Consider the following 21,340-nt stretch of genomic DNA (forward strand, 5'->3'; position numbering starts at 1 on the left):
AATGACTCAGGCGAAACAAAATGCAGTCATTTTAAGCTACTTTGTAATATTTTATCTGCGTTTGCTCATAGAGTATAAGAGTACACAAACTACATGTATTGTTTTGAGATGGTTTGTCCTTTGTGCAGGTTTTTAGCACATAAAACAAAGATGAGATATTTGAACCTCCATTTAAAAACTGAAAAGCGCCACAAAAAGCATTGAGTTTCATATGAACTTTGATGAAGTTGTTCCTGTGTGTCTTAGATGGCTCATCAGAGCAGTAATGTCACTGCTGTGTGTCGGGATTTGAAGTCATCCCAGTTTTTGCTAACTCATGACTGTGTGTGTGTGCTCGTTTCAGGTGGAGTGGATAGAACAGCAGGTGGTCAAAAGGAGGATCAAGAGGGATTACAAACCGGCCCCACCCCTTTCTCAGACAAGCCCCGCCCAAAGCAGCGTGGCCCCAAACAACATATTCTATAATGACGCCAAGTGGAGCAGTATGTGGTACATTGTAAGTACGCTGTTCTTCTCAGAGGGTCGCATGCTGCCCACTTTCATCCAGCTTGTGGGTCTGCCGAGGTCATGACATGGTCGAGATTACTGCTACGTCAGTGGAGCTGAAGGATTTTATGTTTTTATGGATTTTGTTTTGTTTCCAAGTAAAAAAAAAAAAAAAATCAATGTTTGGAAATTTGTCTCCAAAGTTTACAAAAGGACAGGTTGGGGTCAGATCTGTGCTGCTGGTATTTGAGAGCGTGTTTCAGCTGTTTGCATACACTCTCAGATCATTGCTCTTTTTACTTATATGTTTTCATGTGTGTGTACGTGTGGTTGAACGTCCTCGGCTCTGTCAATTTTTAACCTAATGTAGATAATTCCTGATACTTTGACCAGAAGGGTTTTTTTTTTGTTTATTTTAAAATTTATTTTTCCAGCTGAAGCATTCAACTCTCTAAACTTTCTGTGTATGTTTTAAGGTTTATTTAATAAACTATTTCCAATAATTTCCAACAAAGTTGAAGTTGAAATACTATAGAAGCACACTTCCTATCTAGCTAAATATAAAAACTTACATAAGAAGACCTATTTAATCTAATTATATGATAAGATGTCATGAAGTGTGACTTTTAATAATGGAATAAGAAAATTTACAAAGTAAAATACTTCAGTGTTAAAAGTAGTGGATAAAAAGCTTAATTTTAGGTTAATTATATATATATTGACTTTATATATGTGAATGATACTTTGACATGAAAACAAATAAAAGCTTGGGCACACAGGATTCTTCTGGGTGCCATTTGCAGTGAGAAATACTCGACTGCCAGCTCAGATTTAAGGCGCCGTTAGGCTGTGCAACAGCAGCAATCATGTAATTTTATTACACGTGTCACACTGTAAGATGGGTCTAATAAAGTCGTGGCAGTAATTTCTATCATATGGCATTATGTCATTTTAAAGAGAGACTATTTTAGTTGTGATTAAGATTTTACTGTAATTTAGACAGAATAAAATTGAATTGGACATTTAGTTCTGTTTTCCATTACAGTTCTTTTTAGAAATGTAGACAAGCATAACTAATTTAAAATCTTAATTTTCTTACCTTTTTAAGGAGCTTTTTAGTTGATTTTTTTCTTTGTTTTTCCTAAATCCTATTTAAGTTGAAGCAGAGACACATAAGTTCATATATACTGCACTAACAATCTGTGTGAACATAGTTTTTTTTTGTATTTTTTCCTCAGAACACTAAGGTTGCTGTTTTCTTTTATTTCATATTTTGTTGTGATTCATTTCTACTGTTCTGATCACAGCTGTCCTAAAGTTTGATTCCAGATTCCGTCACTCAGGTTTCTTGTCCAGGTTGTCTTTGTTTGTTAAAGTTTCCAGCATGCTGTTTAGATCATGGATGATTTTATGTCATTTCTCAGAATCTTGAAGGATTGTTAGATCTCACACAACTCCAATAAAATAAACTCCATATGCTGCGACTGATGGAGATATGTGTGATTCCTAATAAACCTAGGAAGTTCAGAGAGTTGAAACAAACAAAAAGTATAAAATCTTCTCTTTTCTCTTAATGCTGTGCAGGTTGATGTAATCAGGTCACTTTTATTTCCTTAAATAATTATTAATAAAGAGTGGAATAACGTTCAAGGCGTACTTCACGTATTTCAAAGCAAACCGCTTCACCCTAAAGACTTGAGATGAACATTTCAAAGGTTGTTCTGTTCCTTAGAAATGTTTTGACATGTGTGACAGCAGATTTTCCACCACATAACTCAATGAATTTAAGGATCCTTTTACAGAATGCCATCAAAAAGCACAATTGTTGTTTTTCATTTCCTAAATTTCTAAAGACTTCTGCTGTCATTTTCATCATTGTTTGTTTTTGTTTTTCTTCCAGTAACTGTTCTTTGACACCTTTTTATTAGTTTAAATCAGTCAGTAATGAGTTTTGGCAAAGTGATGGCCAGATTTCATAACTATAAAATCTTAACTTTAACAGTGAACGTGATTTATTCTAAACCAGCAAAACACAATTAGCTTGAGGGGAAAATATTTAAACAATATTTAAGCGATTAAATCATGGTTGAATGAGTTTCTGTGGGATTTCGTAAAGAATTCTCCCTTACATAAACATGTTTGAACTTGTTTATGTCAGATTGTGCAATGATTATGCTCAAGCTTGGCTGTAAATTCGGAGAAAGTCATGTGGGTTTGCTCTTATGCTCTCAGCCTTCAGATGTGTGTATGTTTAAAATTCCCAACTCGTACCTTTTCCCGTTTGTTTTGACCTGCTCTCCCATTTACCATCTGCTTCCGCCTCTGCAGCACTGTAACGATGATGTCCATAATTGCCAGTCAGACATGAACATCATTGGGGCATGGAAGAGGGGCTACACGGGGAAAGACGTGGTGGTGACCATACTTGATGACGGCATTGAGAGGAACCACCCAGACCTTTTACAGAACTACGTGAGTGTGTATGTATGCGTGTAGGACGGCTTTGAGTGTGTGTTCATGTTGGGTGTCCTCAGTGAAAGTGAAGTGTTGATCTTTGTAAGTACTGCTGTCTGTGTGCGATGGCTGGGTAGATATATGACATCCAGTGTACTGTGAATGTCTGCTCGTGTGCGTTTGTGGCGGTGAGCAAGCTTGATTTTGGATCAAATGTACCACAATCGCAAATAACTCAACACAGACGGAAGTTTTTCTGTCTTAAAGGCAGCCAAGTGTTAAAATCTGGACATGCTAATCCCAAAAAGCAATTAAAAATGATTACAAGTTTGATAACTAAAGAATTCACTCATAAAGAGGAGTGATTTCTCCTTCCCGTTCCAACCTAAGTGATACTGAGGTAGATGAAATTTTATTAGCGTTCAGTGTGGTTTACATGTCAACAGAAAGGTATGCGAGTACAAATATGTACATGTTTGTCTGTCTGTGGTTACATATTTTATACACCTCTCAGACCGAGGCCGGGTAATGAGAGTAACATCTTGGCCTGAAGCTGCAGGTAAAGTAATCAGTCAGCTGTGCAGATAAAATGATTCGCCGTTTGACGCTGTAGTTATTAGTTACTCTTAATGTTGGGATGTGTTTATGCCAAAGGCTAAAATTCTTGGCAGATTGAATTTGCTCTGATTGGATTCGATTTACAAAACCGTTGTAAGTGACGCTAATGTGAACTGTTAGAATGGGTTAGAGAATCATTTGGATGATCTATAAATCTTATCTGCACAGATGCACAGCACCATTAGACCTACTTTCCTAACAGATTAAAGTGCTAGCTTGACATTTCCTCTCCCCTGGTTTTTATTTACAAGTCAATTTAAAGTTTCATTTTCTTGATTTTTCTTTTTTTCACCTCGGTGTCTCCTTCAGGACCCTCAAGCAAGCTTTGATGTCAACAGCAACGACGCAGATCCCATGCCGCGATACGATGCAACCAATGAGAACAAGTAAGAACTTCTCGTCAAAGTGTTGTTTTAGAAACGTGCAAATTTGACTCCTGAAACAGCTTTTATGAAAAAAATAAGCAGAGGAAGCTCCATTTGTCCAGTGAATAAGCCGACTCCTGTTTGTTGAGTGCGAGTTACATTGGTGAACTTGATGGTGACATTTGTGGGTAGGTTGAGTGTTTTCTTTGTTGTTGTTTATTTGGAAAAATGTGTGTGGTGTGTTTGTAAAAAAAAAAACAAAAAAAAAAAAACAGGTGGGAAACTCTCTTGTCTGTGTACTTGTCTTGTGCCAGTTTGGCTTTGCCTCAGCGGGTGATTATTGAGCGTGTGTGTGTGAGTGTGTGTTTGGCTGCGGTAACCGGGGTGTCAAGGCCTGGCTCAGTCCCTGCTGGTGATGCATCGTCTTAAAGAAACATGAGGCCCACAGATGCAGCTCAGTGAACTTCCCAAAAAACCCAGTTTGAAAAATTTCTGTTTTGTCTGAGTCAGACAGACAAATATCTGATGAACTTTCTTTCATATATATATATAGGAAATTGAAAGCTGTGGTATTGTGTTAACTATTCAAAAACTTCACAGACGTTCTAAAAAAATAAACATAAGAACTTAAAGTTATTTCTTACAAATAGATTTTCACTCTCATCTTCTGGCACATTATGAGACTTTCCGATTCTATCATCTTTTAGCAGTGCAGCAATTCTTAGTTCTACAGTGACTTATTTGTTTTATTTAAAAATCAGACTACTCCTAGATATAGACATAAATTTATCTCATGAAACACATGAAATGATCTGAAGTCCAATTTGCTGAAAGCAAACAAATTGTATGCACACAACAGAAAATTGAAAGCGAGTCACACAGACTGCATCTGTTTTTCCCTCCATTATCCAGTGCACAAGTGTTGGATATGGTTTTGGTTAAGTGGAGAGATTCATGAGTGACTGTGACACAGATGTGAAGAAAATGGAAAATACAGGCAAACACTTAAGACTGGAAAGATGGCCAGACAGACAATTTAATGGATTACTGCAGTGATGTGTGTGGTTCGGACGCTGTTGGAGCGTTTTAAAAGAGGGAGCCAACAGCTCGGCTTAAAGGTGCTGCTTGAAAAGGGTTTGTTACTGACATGAAACTATTTAATCACAATTAGAGGACCATATTAACTTTTCTAAAGACTTATGAAAATTCACTTTAGAGGATTAGCAGCTTTCCCCACAGTTTTACAGATCGTTTAAAGTCCTAGCCAGGATTGGATTTATAAAGAAGGGGGAGCATAAAATTAAAAAAACAATCTTGCATAGAAGTGGAATAATACAAGCAAATTGTACCATGAACAGTTCTATAAGCAACGCACACCTAAAAGCACTAGACATGTTTAGATAAATGTGCAAGCATTTTGGTCCAGACGTTTTCCTTAGTTGCCGTTCACACATACACTTCACTCTGCCGGAGAAGTGCTCTCACAGCTGGAAAATTCGAGGGAGGTCGTGTGAAGGAGCGTCTGTCTGCGGCTCACAAGAAGCGGGACATGATGCAGAAAGTATGGTGTGAAAATTGCTCTTTTATTTACCATAACAAAAGTAGCAGATGACACTCCTTGTGTATACCGATGCTGCATGTGTTTGAACACATCCACATTTCGAGAGAGTCGTTGGAAAACAACATGCGGTTGAAAGTGGTGTTCAGCTGAAATAAGAATTAGATGGTAACTGAAATGTAAACTTTCTGGAGGATTTTCTGCTACCTTTGGACACAGTTTCTCCTGTTGTTTTGTACAGTTAAGTTGAAAGTGGAGGGGAAAATGCCTACAAGAGTGTTTTATGCAGTGAGTGTTTATGTTCCCCTATAAAATTACAGATTTGTTAAAGAATATTTATCTGCAAAATTTTGGGCAACAATTGATGTTTCCTAAATCCATCTAGAGGCTTCCTTCACCTGTAGAGAAATGTTGTGCATTACAGCAGCAGGACAAGCACCTGTGTGCGTGTGTGTGTGTGTGTGTGTGTGTTAATAAGAGCTGCATTCCACTTGGAGAAAGTTCTGCTTTTGTGCACGTTCTGCAAATCAGCCAGTTTGCACAAGTGCAGAAGTGGAACGGTGCCGTTGTTGTTGCACCTGCGATTGTTCCGCTTGTTCAAGTTAGAATGTCTGCTGAGAAAAATGCCTAATTTGATATGGCAGAGTCTTCAAAGAAGTAACAATATCATTTCTCTCCAACGGGTTTCAGTGGAATTAGATTTTCGGTCAGTTTAAAAAAAAAAAAAAACAGTTGATCCTCCTTTCTTTTCAACAATTTATCTTGTTGGATGTGTAGTTTTCCAAGATCTTCTTCCCCATCCTCATTTTCTGGCATTAAGATCTAAAATGCCTTGATAATCTTCTGACTTGTTTATTTATTTAATATATTCAGATTAAGTACCAGTTGAAGTACCTGTGTGAAGCGTATAATATGAGATGAAACCTGTACAGATGACTCTAATTTAGCCTGAAGTTTTAAAAGTTTTGCACAAGTTATTTTTTATTTACATCTAGATCAGTCAGTTTTTGGTGGCAACTTCTTTTTTTTTTTAATTCAAACTTTTTAATATAGTCATTAAATGAAGAATCTTTAGTTTTCTGTACATTGCTTATTAGCTTTTGAAATACATGTTTAAATTGGACACATTTGAACATTTTAACACAAATGTTTCAGTTCTGATGCTGTCAGACAGATCTGATATCTTTAGCAGTTAAATAAGAAAACGTTCAGCTTCTTTTATAATCATTCTCTAGTTATTAATTTCTATTTATTAGCAAATAATTTAGATTCATCAAATAGTATCAGTAAGTGTTTCTGACATGCATTTTATTTTAAAAAAATCACATTATTGAAATTTGATTCTGTTGCATTTATTTTGAAAGATTTTCTCAGGCGTGCAAATCTTTCTGACCTTCACTTTTTCTAAATGCGTATCTAATATTTGGATGTAACTGTGTCTGTATTTAAATTACAACGATGGCCGTATTGACAGCAAAAAGAAGGTCAACCTGAAATACGTTTGGAAGAAAAAAGGCAGAAAAGGCACAGATTTATATAACCAGTAACAGTAAAAGAAAAAGTCCCAAACTTGGTGATGTATGTTCTGTGTATTTAGATATGCTTTTGTGTTGTTTTTTTGTTTTGTTTTTTGTATTAAACCAGAGCAAAGAAAAAACGAATGCCGTAATGTTTGAAGTTATTTGACAGTGCAAGATGAAAGTTGATGAAATAATATAAAATCTGTTTTTGTATTCACCTTCTTAACAGAAAGCAAACATGTTGTGGCTCCATTATTTAGCCTAAATCTAATGTGAAATTAATTTTAAGTTTGGATGATCACATTGCTGTGACACAGACTTTGTGTGCGTGTCACAGCAAAGTGATTGGGGGGGGGGGCGACTCTAGATGCTGGGTTTCCATGGCAGCGGTCAGAGATGTTTTGGAGTGGGGGGGAGTTGTGTAGCAGATGTTCTCTGCAGGAGGTGTGTGTGTGTTTGTGCAGATCTGGAAAGTGGTGTTTTTGAGAAGGCAGCCGACACAAACGTAGCATGACTGTGACCCGGGCCGATTGTCACCACTGCAGTTACTGGTGGAATGTTACCCCGCGGCGTGAAATCTGAGAAGTCTGACATATTAACTATATTAGACATTGTTTAAGCTATCGTTTTCTTTTTTGCGAGTGTCAGTGGGGTCGACTGCTTGCTTGCTGCTCCGACAAAGGATTGAAACGGGACTCCTGTGTATTATATATCCAGAATTTATTACAATAGGCAGTTTTATTCTTTCTGAACCATCAAGACCAAAACAAAGCTTTTCGTGCACTGTTTGCATTCATTAATTTTACTACAAAAGCAGCATGTTTATGTTACAGTCTGTGTAAGCTCCTCTGCTGGCTCATAAACATCCTTGTTTAGGTTTTCTTTGTGTTCGGGATACATTATGTGAGTGTGTTTACAGTTGTGTCATGAGAAGCAGCTCATTTCTGCTCTCTCCTCAGGCATGGCACACGATGTGCAGGTGAAGTTGCTGCATCTGCAAACAACTCCCATTGCATTGTGGGAATTGCCTACAATGCCAGAATAGGGGGTAAGTGATTCATTATATTTGCATTTAGCAACTAATTCGATGGTATTGGTCTTTTTATTGTTCTTTTTAGCAGAAGCTCATGTTTATTAGAGTTTTTTTTTATATATTCTAGTCCTTATTTATTATTGACCACCTGATAGGATACTGAAGTGGTTAACATAGACAACACATTAAATATTGGTTTGTGTCTGCCTTTCCTGACATGGTTCAGGTGTGCGAATGCTGGATGGAGATGTGACCGATATGGTGGAGGCCAAGTCTCTGAGTCTTAGCCAGCAGCACATTGACATCTACAGCGCCAGCTGGGGACCTGATGACGACGGGAAGACTGTGGATGGACCAGCATCTCTGGCCAGGCAGGCCTTTGAGAGCGGCATCCGCTTGGTGGGCACATGGTCACGTTCACATTTACACGCAGAAAGATCAAACAAACCAGTCAGCCAAGACGCTGACTTTAGCATTCATGTGGAAAGAAATACATAAACACCTTCTCAAAGCAAATGTGTGTTTTAAGTCTGTGTACCCATAATCATATTTAGCTGTGGTCATTTTTACATGTGAAGCTGTTAAACGTGAGAGAATTTATTCATTTACATATTTATGACCTATTTTCCTCAAACGACAAGGTTGGTGCTCTTTTCACAGATCAGTCGAGGGAAAAAGCTAAAACGGAGGTCAATCGGGGGTAAAGTCATTTACTGGTTACATCTCACGAACATTAATGTGAGAGACCATTGCTTTGCTGCTCTCCCATCCTTTGCTACATCCAGCTCTCAGCTAGTGAAGAGGTTGTGGACCTCAAGGAAGTGAGAGAGAGGAATCCGTGGTCATCAGAGGACAAAATTTCTGACTGAAACCTGGAAGGCTGAGAACAAAATGCTTAAGACAGGAAAGAGGGTAAAGAAACACAGAGGTAGTGAGTGTGAGAAGAAGAGTCTGTGTAGCTGCTGACAGGCTTAGCTTTAAAGATGACAGAGGTGAGAAAGATATCTGTCCAGCAGGTGTGAGTACCAGTATGTGCTCGAGCTGCCGTGTGTATGTGTGTTAGTGATGTTTAGTGAAGGTGGCGGGCCTGTTAGTGTAACTCGGACCTGAGTGACAGTTTATTGACAGCTGAGGTGTTAAGGTAGTACTGACAGCTGTAGAGAGAGTTACTCTGTCCTGATCGGCCAGATATTTGATTTAAACAGGATTTTCCTGGAGTGTGCAATGTTTTTACATTAAATTAATTTATATGTGGCTTTGTTTGTCTCAGTTGTTGATAAATGAACAGTTGCTGTCTATTTAAAACAAAAGAGGAGGGTATTTAAAAAATATTAATTTACCACTTTGTTTCACTTATTTCTTTTTGTTTAATTTTTTTAAATCCTTGACATCATCAGTTCTCACAATCTGAAAAATTAATTGGCAAATCATTTGCACTGACAGTAACAAGTGTTTTTGTTTGCTCTATTTTGATCTCTTGACAGTGATAGCTGTCCTAGTTTAATGCTAAATTTCATCTCCCTTTCATTCTTGTCCCTCCTTTGTTCCTCCTTTTTGCTGTTAACTGGTTTGAAAAGCACTCCTCATCACTCATCTGCCAGCGTTTGCTCCTGACTGATCCTCCTCTCACTCAGAGGGACTTCATGCGCTTATCGCTGCCTGACAGAAGCCTTTTATTGAAAAAACTCCACCGTACCTTTTATTGCCTTGTGTGTGTATGTGTGTCTTGACAAATAGTGTGAATTTCAGTGTCCGTCAGATTGTCAAATCTTTTTTTTTTTTGTGACTGACTCCTGGCTGAACTCGTCCATCGCAAAACAGTCATCACCAGTCCAGTGATCTGGTGTTTAGATCAGAATAAAATAGTTCAAACCAGGAAAAAACATATTAATTAAACTAACTGCACATGGGGAAACAGAGACTAATCAATCCCCTGGTTAAATCTAAAAACATTTTTTCTTTAAATGCTCTGTATTCTATACATATGTGGGGAAAAAACATCTTATTGGTTTTGTTTTGCTTCCTTTCATAAACATACATTTAAAAAATAAGTTATTCTCAAATGAGCACTAAGTAAAACTATAAGAGATGCACATAAATGCACTAAACATTGAGTACCAAGCTCAAGGATAAATAACACACAGTCATAAAAACGGAAAACTGTCACTACATGAATAAACCAAAATGGTCTTAATACACAATAAAGTTTTGCAAAAGACTGAAATAAAAAACCCAACTCTAAAATTCTGTAGACACTAATGTATTCACAGTTCTTGCTACAAACAACATAAATAAGAAGCTATAACTCCTAGTTTTACAACAGATATTGTTTAATGAAAGAAGCTGTCAAACATCCCATCCGATGTATTGCCTGTTCCCAAAAGATATTTAGAGAAAATGATTTAGTTTGGTCACGTCTTGAAGCAGGTATAGCACAAATAAAATAAGATATTAATCAGTTGGCTTTAGTTTCAATCTCAGCCAGTAATTCAGCTTCCCTCCCCTGCAGCGTCATGAAAAGAGACTTAAAACTCCCTCTGGTCAAAACTCACCAACACAACTTGGAACCTAGTAATACCACCTTATATTTCACTGCAGTGTGGCCCGGTAAATTATTGTGATTGCTGAAGCTGAATCAAATTACACCGAGTCTGTTTCCTGATTATTTTTCAGACTGCTGAGGACTATGGTTGGCAATCGAAATTCATTTCCAAATAGGAGCTGAAAAGAACATACCTGGTACTGAGTACCCAACAGGGAGGGGGAAAAGTTTTGATTCTTCTTATCATTTCCTGAGGGCATTTACAGACAGGTCTTGGAAGATAAATTTAAAGATTTATAAGTCTCTGGATAGGCTGTCATTATGCAATCAGAGCTTGATTCTTTTGGGATTGTGTAAGTGGTTTTATTGAACATGCCTGCTTGGGTATGCTGCTCATCAGTTTTGATAACAACTCATTTAATTCAAAGACAAAATTTAGATTTTGAGTTTTAATATCTTAGTCACACAATAACTCAAAGACACAGAATACAGTAACTTCAATTGGTTGCACTACTTCTGATAAAAAAAATAGTGAAAGAAAAATAAAGTCAACCAAGATGAAAGTAGCAATTATGATAAATACAAAGGAAACTTTTGAAGTTTAGTTTAACTTTGACATATTTTGTTCTTTGTCAGGGGAGAAAGGGCCGTGGCTCCATCTTTGTTTGGTCTTCAGGTAACGGGGGGCGCAGCAGAGATCACTGCTCCTGTGACGGCTACATCAACTCCATCTACACCATCTCCATCTCCAGCACGGCCGAGAGCGGACGCAAACCATGGTACCTGGAGGAATGTTCGTCCACGCTGACCACCACGTACAGCAGCGGGGAGAACTACGACAGAAAGATTGTAAGGATCTAAATAGTTTCTTTGTGTGTGTGTGTGTATGGTATCTGTGTGTGATTTAGGGTCAGCCATGTGACTGATTGAAAACGACCACATCACTCCAGTGAACTGAGATGGTTGGCCACTGTGAGCTAGCTTGTCTGTCAGTGTTTCGCTAAATTCCTCACACATACAGACACTCATTTCACAGTTTACCTACAATTTTGTACTCATAACAGTACATCCTTATATAATAAGTTTGGCTTATTTACTGTAGGCAGATACGTCTTGTGAACTATTCATGACATCACTTTCACTTCTTATAAAACTGTTATACATTTCCTCTCTCTGTGTATATGTGTGTGTGTGTGTTTCCCCAGATAATCCCTTAAACTTTTCGGTCCAGAGAAAGTCCTTTGATGAGGGTTCAGACTGGAAGTTAGCCAAGCTTTTCTTGGCTGACTGACTGTCAGGCTGACTTGATGGCTGATTAGAGTCCATACAGTCAAAGCAAATATACAGCTCTTTAATAATTTGTTTTATCGCCTTTTAGAGCCTAATACACTGTGTCCTTTCTTCCTTTTGAGCATAGACTGAGAAAGCAGTGTGTGTGTATTTGTGTGACTTTGTGTGGGTCTCCTGCACAGCAGCGTATCAAAGCTGGAATGTGTGTTTTTAGGAGTTTCAGGTGTGCCTAAATCTGCCTGATCCTCATGACTCCGGTCTTTGTCTGTCTGTCATTTTCTCCCTTTAGTCCTGCTGTTACTGTCACTACTGGCTCCCCACTCATTCTTTCATTTTTTCATTCTTTCACTGCATCCCTCTGTGCCTCTATTTTTGACCCTATCCTTCTCCATCTACAGATCACGACAGATCTGAGACACCGGTGTACAGACAGTCACACAGGGACATCAGCCTCTGCTCCCATGGCAGCTGCCATCATCGCTCTGGCCCTGGAGGCAAAGTAAGATCCACTTAACCTCACCCTGTCATCCCTTTGTCCCTTGGTTAACCTCTAATGCCCTCTTGTCCTCTTATTTCACTGATCTATAAGGGGAACACGTGAGGCATTGTTTTGTTACTGTTGCCAAGTCTCCAGTAGAACAGGATTTAACTACATGGAAAAGTTTTCTTTGTTTTTAGCAGTTATTTCTAGCAATATTTGCGTAAACACGCAGAGAGGATTTACAAGGTTTCACGTTATGTGGATGTTTAAAACAACTTGATTAAATGTTTAGGTATGAGCCTCTAGTTTTCAGATAAAGCAGTGTGACGAGTGCAGTGTAGCTGGATGGTGGACTGAAACATGGGGATTAAGAAACATCATTTTAGTTCCCAGTGCTGCCAGGCTGCATTTATGTTGTTCTTTCAGCTGCTCCTTTGTTCAGGTGTTGCCACAGTAAGCAAACTCGCATGAAAGATTTTGCAGTTGTGTTAAGCCGGATGTCCTTCCTCACGCAACCTGGGCTCAAACCTGCAGCCTCGGGATTATGAGACGGCAGCACTGACCACCGAGCTACAACAGCTCCTTCCAGGCTGCATTTATGACATATTCACATTGAATGCATCACCGTTTCAACTTCAGAACAAGTGGCATGGAAGTTAAAAATCTATGAAGCACAAATATTATTTAATACCTATATGAAGACGTGGGTGGCGAAGGCAGAAAGCTGCTTATATTTATCTATTATTTATATCTAAGCCAACTCTGACAGTGGCAGTCGTGACGATGACAAACCAGTTCATTAAATTTCTGGGCTTCAGAGTGTTTGAGAGGCTGTTCAATGGATCGGACATATATTGAAGTTGAGAAAAATAATGCCAAGAAAGTCTGTCAGTTAACATTGGTACTCGTGGGTTTTGGCTTCTTCCCAATTGTTGTTTCTTGTCACACATTTTAATGATGAATTTTATTTGGACTTTAACAGGATTAAGCTCTCCCCTGTGATGCAACAACCACATTTAGTTGCAATGATTGCCACAGTCTCCTGTGGTATATTATGATACATGTCTTGGGATCTGGAGGCAGGTGTGTAACACATTAGCATTTCTTGTGTTTACTGCAGGCATTTGAATGATGCGGGATTCTCGTTTCTTTTTGGTCTTTTATGGCGATTTTGCAGCTCATGTTATCACCTCAGCTGCCAGTTGATTGATACAGAATATAAGTGAATAATACCTTCACAAAGTCATTGTAAAGTCATTGTTACAACTTTTCACCTGCATGCTTTCATTGCTTTTATTCATTTTAAAACATGAGATTTATTAGAAAATGCTCTGGGCTCTACTCTTCATGCCAAACATTTTATTTAAATGGCTCTGACAATTTTCTTTTAAAGAAAATAAAAACATCAAAGTTCAGATTTCTTCTGTATTCAGTTGTTGCCTTTTCTTTAGGGGACCGCAGATGCCGTTCTGCTTTTCTCAGAAATCTTTTAAGACTTTCGATTTGTGATAAATTTATTAATTGGAACTGCAGTGCAGGTGCAGAGACTCTGAATTAGGCCCGTCATCACATGTTGAGCAGCTCAGATAACTGAGGTCACATCGATTAACCTGGATAATCCAATCCAAATCCCCCCCCAACAGAAAATATTCTTGGTTTCCAGGCAGCGCTGGGCACGTAAGCCTGTTTCCTCAACAAGATTATCACACACGGTTTCTTCCCTGCTTGCGTTCTCCTCCTCTGCTGGCTCATTCGTGCTGTGCTTTTTTATGCCTTCAAGGCAAACTCTCTTCTCTTTGCTTTCTTTCACTCTGTCAGTTCATTCTTGCATGCATGCACTTGCAGAGAGGACAGAATAAATGTGAGACAGTCTACTTTTGTTCTATTCTGTATTGATCTTATCTGTTAAAATAGAGTGATTAAATCTGTAATGTGTCACAATGCCATTATCCTCTGTTAAAGTATTTTCTGTTGGCATAACCATAGATTAGTACTACATTCAAATACTTCATTACCCCATTGTTTGTTCTGATATTTGCTCTTTTTTGCCAATTTACAGTGTTGTGAGTGCATAATTAAGCAAAGAAAGACTTCAGAAACTTTCCTTCCTTGCTAAAACGCGAGTGTTTCAGGAGGCTGAAATTTAGGAGGGATAAGCGCAAAGTTAGAGGAACGATCTATCATTCGAACCTCTCCTGTCGTGAGGCTTTATTAAAGTGAAATGGGCACAGAAGGATAAAAGTTAAAACAGATTTTAGAGTAAAAAAACAAACCATAATCACAAACTAGTTTAATGAGTAATCTATTCCTGGACTGAATTGTGGTGATGGAATCTCCTATCCTTCTTTCCCTTGCCTTTTCCCCTTTAAAGTCATTCTTATACATGTGTACTTTAATCCATAATTAAACCTGAAAGAAGCATCAAGAAACATGTAACAGACTTTTTATTTGCTGCATGTGAGCTTCTCATATAATTAGTATTGGCTTGTTTATGAGAAGGCGGTCATGGCCTAGATAGCGATGCCAAAGTCACTTTTAATTAATGACCATAAAACTTTAATGGAACCATAATTACACAGTGGCAGCAAAGCCTATTAATATTGATCTGAACATTAATTATTCTGACTGGTTTGAAGTCTTATCTGTGCTTCTACCCTTTATTTATTTTGCACCTAACATTTCATCTTCATCCATTTGTGTTCCAGATATTGGATATAACTATGAATGTTATAAGTTGGGGCTCACTGAAGGCTTAGGTGACTTCTAGCATGTATAACAGACATGCGTTGTCTCCAGTACAGATAAATTCATGACAATGCGAGGGTGTGACGTGGTGGATTTTTTCCAATCGTCAATGTTTACTTTGTAAAAATGAATTACTTTTTGACCAGAGCTCTTAACAAGTTCTCATCCCTTGGTCAAAATGTGTTTTGACCTGATTGATTTATTCAGCTACTCAGTTGTTTTTTTATTATTTAAATTTTTTTTGCATTTTTGTTTTTAAGTCACAGCTGATTAGAATAACTGTAACCTCTCCTAACATCAAAAATTCTTCCTTTATTTCCCCAGAAATACCAGACGCAAATAAGTTATTTACAAAAACAATTGCAGCTTTGCATTATTTTTTAGGAACTAGGACAGATTAGTTGTGATCAAATTTATTCTGCCTTATTACGAATGCATTATGGGTTTATTAGATGTAAACATACAGTATGCTTGGATAATGAATAAAACATGAAACTCTGAATACTACTAGACTGGAATATCCAGGTATTCCAGGAACGTTCATATTTTTCATATGAAACAAACCCATATTGACGAATATTCCTGTTATTTCATCCACATAATTCCTTGTCACAGCTATGCATAGAACTGTCCTAATATTGCAGAATAATATGCTTCCTAATTATAATCTATGAAAACCTGCAGCTAAATATGTGGTGAGCATGCGTCCTGTAGATGTTGTGGTTTTTACACATGCCTGTTCGAATGCACTTAACTCATACAATGAGCTGTTATTCACTCGCTTTCTCTCCAATTATATATATATATTTAAAGTTATAAAATCTAAATGTTTACCAACATTAAAAGTCGCTTTTTGCTCACACATTTTAGAGTATTGGAATCTCTGGAGGTCTCAGATGGTGAGGGAGTGACACAAGAGAGGGAACAGAGCATCTGGCCAACATATGAGATTGAAGGGAATCCCAGGAAACTTAGTGACCCACTTCTTCCTGTTTTTTTTCTCTTTAATGTAGCGTTTGGGCATCAAAGGACCTTAGACACATGGCTGCTATCCCATAATGGTTCTCATGTGAGATCTGAGAAACTATGGTTGCACGAACAAGCAGCTATGTTCTTCATGGGTGTCCTCTGTAATTTATGCCCTAATCTAATCTTCTACATTTAGTAGATCACTGTTTTCTTTACCTTTATTTTATATTTAATCCTTTGTTTCTCCTTGTGTTTTTGTTTTTAATCTTGCACTTGTTTATTTTCCTCTTTCATCTACCTATCTGCCCCCTCACCTCCATACAGTTGTCTGAATTTACTCCCAGAACAAAGAGATGTTTGTACAACTTAATGGCCATTTTGTCCTTTTGAGTCTTTTGGTTTATACCTCAGTGTCCCTCTAATCTCTTCACATCACAGTGAACCATTCAGTAACCTTTTCATTTTGATTATTACATTGTTATTTTGGTTACGTTCAGATTTGTCAGCATTTGTTTTTAAAAACACATTTTAGTTGCTTATTTTCTGAGTTTTTGGACATTAAGGTTAACGGGTGAGTGGATTTGTCTTTGTGTGTTTTCTTTATTAGTCCTCTTCTAACCTGGAGGGATGTTCAGCACATCATTGTAAAAACCTCGAAAGCCGGGCATCTTAGTGCTCCTGACTGGAAGACCAACGCTGCTGGTTACAACGGTACACACACACACACACACACACACACACACATATAACACCCTGATGTTTGTTTAAATAAATGCTACAGGAAACCCCTAAAAACATAAGCATAAATATTATTGATGTTGCATCCAAGTATGTAGCACTCATGTCTATGTACATTACTTTATCAGCCAGAGAAAACATTAACAGTTAATTTCAATATATTTTTAATAATTTTATCATATATGATCTTAGTTGGCTAAAAGTCCAAGATAGTTCTTAAGTTTGTTTTATTAAAGAATTTTATTATCACTTAAATTTCTTGATAAGTGATATGTTCTTATGTATATGTTATGTTTTAGATTGACTGCGATATTGTGGAGATTTAATGTTTTTTAAATCTTAAAACCAAGATTCCAAAAATATATTTATTAGGTTCTTAATTTGTTTATGTCAGGATTCTTTAGGTTAAATAAGCCTTTAAGTTGTAAGGTGTTCTGACAAAACTTATCTCGAGTAATGTGTAGAGATAGACATCAGTTTAAAAAAATCAAAACAACCCCCCCCCCCCTCCTAAAATCAGTTTTATATATTAATTTTTATATTCAGTAATCTTTCTTCAATCAGAACTGAGGTGATGAGCAGTTTCCTGAAAGGTTTAGCGTTTGCTTGCTAAGTATTCTGCCGCCAGCTGCCATCTGTCAGGGTCCATGTGGTGGGTGCTGTTTTGTAACTTTCGGTGCATGATTAACGCATACCTGAATGTGTGTGTGTGTTGTGTGTGTGTTTGCTGGAGAGAAACCAAGAGAGTGAGAACTAAGGGTCAGCCAAGCTGCAGGCTCAGTGTGCCTGGAGATTTTCCAAGTGACAGAACAGAAAAAGGGGGAGGAGATGTATGAAAGGAATGCATATTTGATTAAACATACCAATAAGTTGTTTTAGCTATAGAATGTTACATAACTTGGTATTTTTATAGTATTTATATTAGAGAATCTGCTTAAGAAGACCAGTTTGAGCTGGAATGACACTGCTGCTTAATTTGATTTCTTTGTTCACAAGAATATGATTATAAAATACGGCGTACAAATCTTCCTCAAAGATTTAACAACAAACAAAACAATTACCAACGAATTAGTCTGATCAGCTTTTTTCATTTCTGCAGTCAGCCACCTGTACGGGTTCGGCCTGATCGACGCCGAGGCGATGGTGAAGGAGGCAGAACGATGGAAGCAAGTTCCTACCCAACACATCTGCGTGGAGAATGCCGACCGACAATTGAGGTAAAGCATAAGCACAACAGAGACGACTGCCTGAAACACAAATGGTCACATCGAGCCCATAAAATATAAGTCTTAATTTCATTACTAAAACTTGGGCTGTTAATCTTTTAGGAAGTTTTTTTTACACCTGGCTTTAGAATCTGGCTGCAGAGGGATTCTCCCCATTCAATCGTGCATCCATTTTGACCAATAATACCTGGTGTGTGTGTGTGTGTGTGTGTGTGTGCGCGCGCCAATCCCAAAGGTGATTGATGGAGCTGAGCTTAGTGCTCTCTGTAAGACTGGATTGAATTGGCATTACTTTGCATGCAGAGAAAGGACCTAACCCGTTTCGCTTTTACAAAGCTAGAAAAACTCTACAATCTTGTTACAAGCTGGCACTTTAGCATCTCATCTAATTGGGAACAGGTGCTTCTATCTGTTGCAGCAAGTCTTAATTAACAGAAAAAATAGGGGCCAAAACACAAATCGTTCAATCCGGTATTGGTCGATTAAAATAATTCTGCAGCTTTGCCTTTTTTTAAAGTATGGGTAAATGTTGTATGTGACACAGTGTGTTCTAGTTTTTTTGCATACAAATTTTAACCAAGCAACGCGCCAAATATAGGTGCATTATGAATGAGAACTGGCTGTTTGTTGTGTACCTTGTTCAGAAATCCGACCCCTCTCTTTGTCCCAGTCTGTTCCACTCTCTCTCAGTTGTCTTTCTTTTCTTATTTTTTTCTGTCCCTGGTGGTTTTCACTGGCATGTGTTTTAGAGTGTGGTTGTGCAAGCTGTACCTTGATAGGGGCCAAGCATTAGTTCTGGCAGGGTGGTTCTCACATAAGACCTTTACTGTTGCACACACACTTACTCTTACATAGCCAGGGCTTCACAGCTTGTTATTCTTGATGCAGCTGGAAGCTCGAGCGCTGTTCTGTATTAGGCTGGCTGGCTGGCTGATCTTGGGCCTGAAGTGGTTTGTTTTCAGTTGAAGCCTCAGTGGTCAGAAACTGCAGCATTATCAGTGTCATTCTGTCTGTTCTGCTCTGCTGCGCACAAGTCCGTTCGTATGAGGCTTATGTAGAGTCTGACTTGTGTCAGATGCAGTCATCCTCAGGCCTTTGTAGTCATGTTATGTGTGCTGGCTAACGCGTGAATCGAATAAACCCTGTCATTTTTGTTCTTTGTTCCTTTTTCACTGTGCTTGTGTGGGGCCTAGGAATTAGCAGGTTTGGGTTTATTATTCTGTTGGAATGAAGACAAAGAACAAATGAAAGTAATGCATGATGGGGTTTAAAATCAAAAACATTTGTTTCTGGTAACTGAACTACCATTAGAGCATTATTTCATGGATAACGTTGCACATTTGTGCATTGCATTTCATGCTTTTGTGCGTATGAGTGCTTTTAACAAATAGGTTATATATGTCTCTGCTGATGCATCTGCTTTGGTTTGTATGTAAGTGTTCTCCACGCTTCTAGTGTAACTTTCTAGTGTCAGTGTTGCTGTGTTTCTTCACTCCCCCAGCTGGCCTTTAGTAATGCCTGTCAGCAGCTGATCTCATGCACTCTGCTCGGAGTATGCACCGGGAAAAGTACGTGATCTTTGTGCAATCAGGCTGGTAGTAATCAGCTGTGCATCTGCTCTGCTTGGTCCCACGTGTATGGTCCAGTTATCTGAGATGTGTAATAGAGAGGCCAAAGCTGTTATATCAGCTCTAGACTCCCCTGATGGTCATTGAAAGAGACCGTTGTTCATTCCATCAAGTCTGCTCGAGTTAATGTTTTCAGTGCTTTTATTTTAAATTGTTTACATTCCCTTTCAGTCCATTCGTTGGCTGGTCACGCTTCCAGTAGCCGGAGTTGAAGAATAAATGAAGAAAAGTGTTTGGGTTAATTATGTGCCTCTTTCATTAGAAACCAATATTGGGGTTTTCTAATTGATTATTGCCTGTCGCTGTAGGTTAAGGCGGGGTGATAATGTTTTTGCCCATTTCTGTATGTTTGCTTGTCTGTACTGTTAGCAAAATATTTCATGAAGCACAGAACAGATTTTAATAAAACCCTCAGAAAGTAATCATCAGGTTGTCATCTACAACTGATTATCTTTTGGATTCAACCCAAGATGGCCTCCATAGCTGATTAACTTTTAGCCTTCACAAAAATGGCTTTACGTCAGTGACTTTTACAGATACTGAGTTAAATTTTGGTTTGGTAGTGGCTGACAGTCATCCAGAACACTTAGTCAGAACGCTAATAGATCACACAAGATATTGCATTATTGCACAAGATTTCAGATAATGTTATTTTTAAGGTTTGACCAAACCTGTGATAACAGTTAATTTAACACTCAGGCATGCATTCCTTCGAGGAATGGTTGGCCTTCGATTCAAAATAGATTAAACAGATGTTTCTTACTGCATCATTTCAGAAAGAAAGTTGTCTGTTTCAGCTTCATGGTCAATTACCATTGTACGTTCAGAGTGGTAAAATTAACATTTTACCACTGAACATGTCATCGCTGTGACTGGTTTCAGAAACAAGTTCAACCAGACAAGTTCCAAAATCATGCCACTGACAATATCTTTCAACCTCTCTAACTTGCAATAAAGTGTGACAGTAAGCATTTGAAGGTATATTGTTTGTAATCCAACTAATGCAGGAGTTCTTGCGCAATTACTTCTCAGCAGCACTTCTTTTTTTCCCCTCCAAAGTCTATAACTGGCAGGATGGTATTTATGTTTCCTTTTCTGGTTCTGTCCCTGTTTTTTGGTGTTGTATTGTTATTGCATTAGATCATACCACAGATGTTATTGAAGGGGCCGTTAGATGTTTGTCTTGGCTATTCAGAGGTCTTTCTGCTGCTGAGCTGTGCATAGCAGAGTGAGCAGACATTTCTCTTTTCTTATCATGCTCAGATTCTTGTTTCTTTAGCAGGTTGAGGTTTGGGAAATGAAGTACTTTTATGTAGACTCTTGGACATGTTTTTTTTGTTTGGCAGGAAGTACATGTGATTGCTTTTCGGTGAATTGAAGATTGATGTCTAGTCAGTCACATCTTTTTTTCTTCTTGACAGAGAAAAAAGGGCTGAGAGTCTCAGTGGAGGCAAACGGTCACAGTTTTTAAGCCTCAGGTGCAGCGGAGAGGCATAATAATTGAGTTTATGCTGAGTGAAATTCACTGGCTAAATCCTGCTTTGTAATGTGTGAAATATACAGGTGCTGGTCATAAAATTAGAATATCATGAAAAAGTAGATTGATTTCAGTAATTCCATTTAAAAAGTGAAACTTGTATATTATATTCATACATTACATACAAACTCATATATTTCAAATGTTTAT

The 21,340-nt window shown here is 38.0% G+C and overlaps 1 protein-coding gene across 3 annotated transcripts in view; it reads left to right on the forward strand.

The window, feature by feature from the left end:
* Positions 1-21,340, forward strand: part of pcsk5b (proprotein convertase subtilisin/kexin type 5b) — a 57,270-nt gene that overhangs the window by 16,742 nt on the left and 19,188 nt on the right. For all 3 annotated transcript variants that reach the window (XM_017413808.3, XM_017413806.3, XM_017413807.3), the window contains exons 3-11: positions 344-496; positions 2,815-2,958; positions 3,868-3,944; positions 7,961-8,049; positions 8,261-8,433; positions 11,213-11,425; positions 12,265-12,365; positions 16,669-16,772; positions 17,899-18,016. In XM_017413808.3, coding sequence (XP_017269297.1) covers positions 344-496; positions 2,815-2,958; positions 3,868-3,944; positions 7,961-8,049; positions 8,261-8,433; positions 11,213-11,425; positions 12,265-12,365; positions 16,669-16,772; positions 17,899-18,016 — 1,172 coding nt within the window. The remainder of the gene's footprint in view (positions 1-343; positions 497-2,814; positions 2,959-3,867; positions 3,945-7,960; positions 8,050-8,260; positions 8,434-11,212; positions 11,426-12,264; positions 12,366-16,668; positions 16,773-17,898; positions 18,017-21,340) is intronic.

This window comes from Kryptolebias marmoratus, linkage group LG1, assembly GCF_001649575.2.
Source record: "Kryptolebias marmoratus isolate JLee-2015 linkage group LG1, ASM164957v2, whole genome shotgun sequence".
In the NCBI taxonomy this organism is placed as follows: domain Eukaryota; kingdom Metazoa; phylum Chordata; class Actinopteri; order Cyprinodontiformes; family Rivulidae; genus Kryptolebias; species Kryptolebias marmoratus.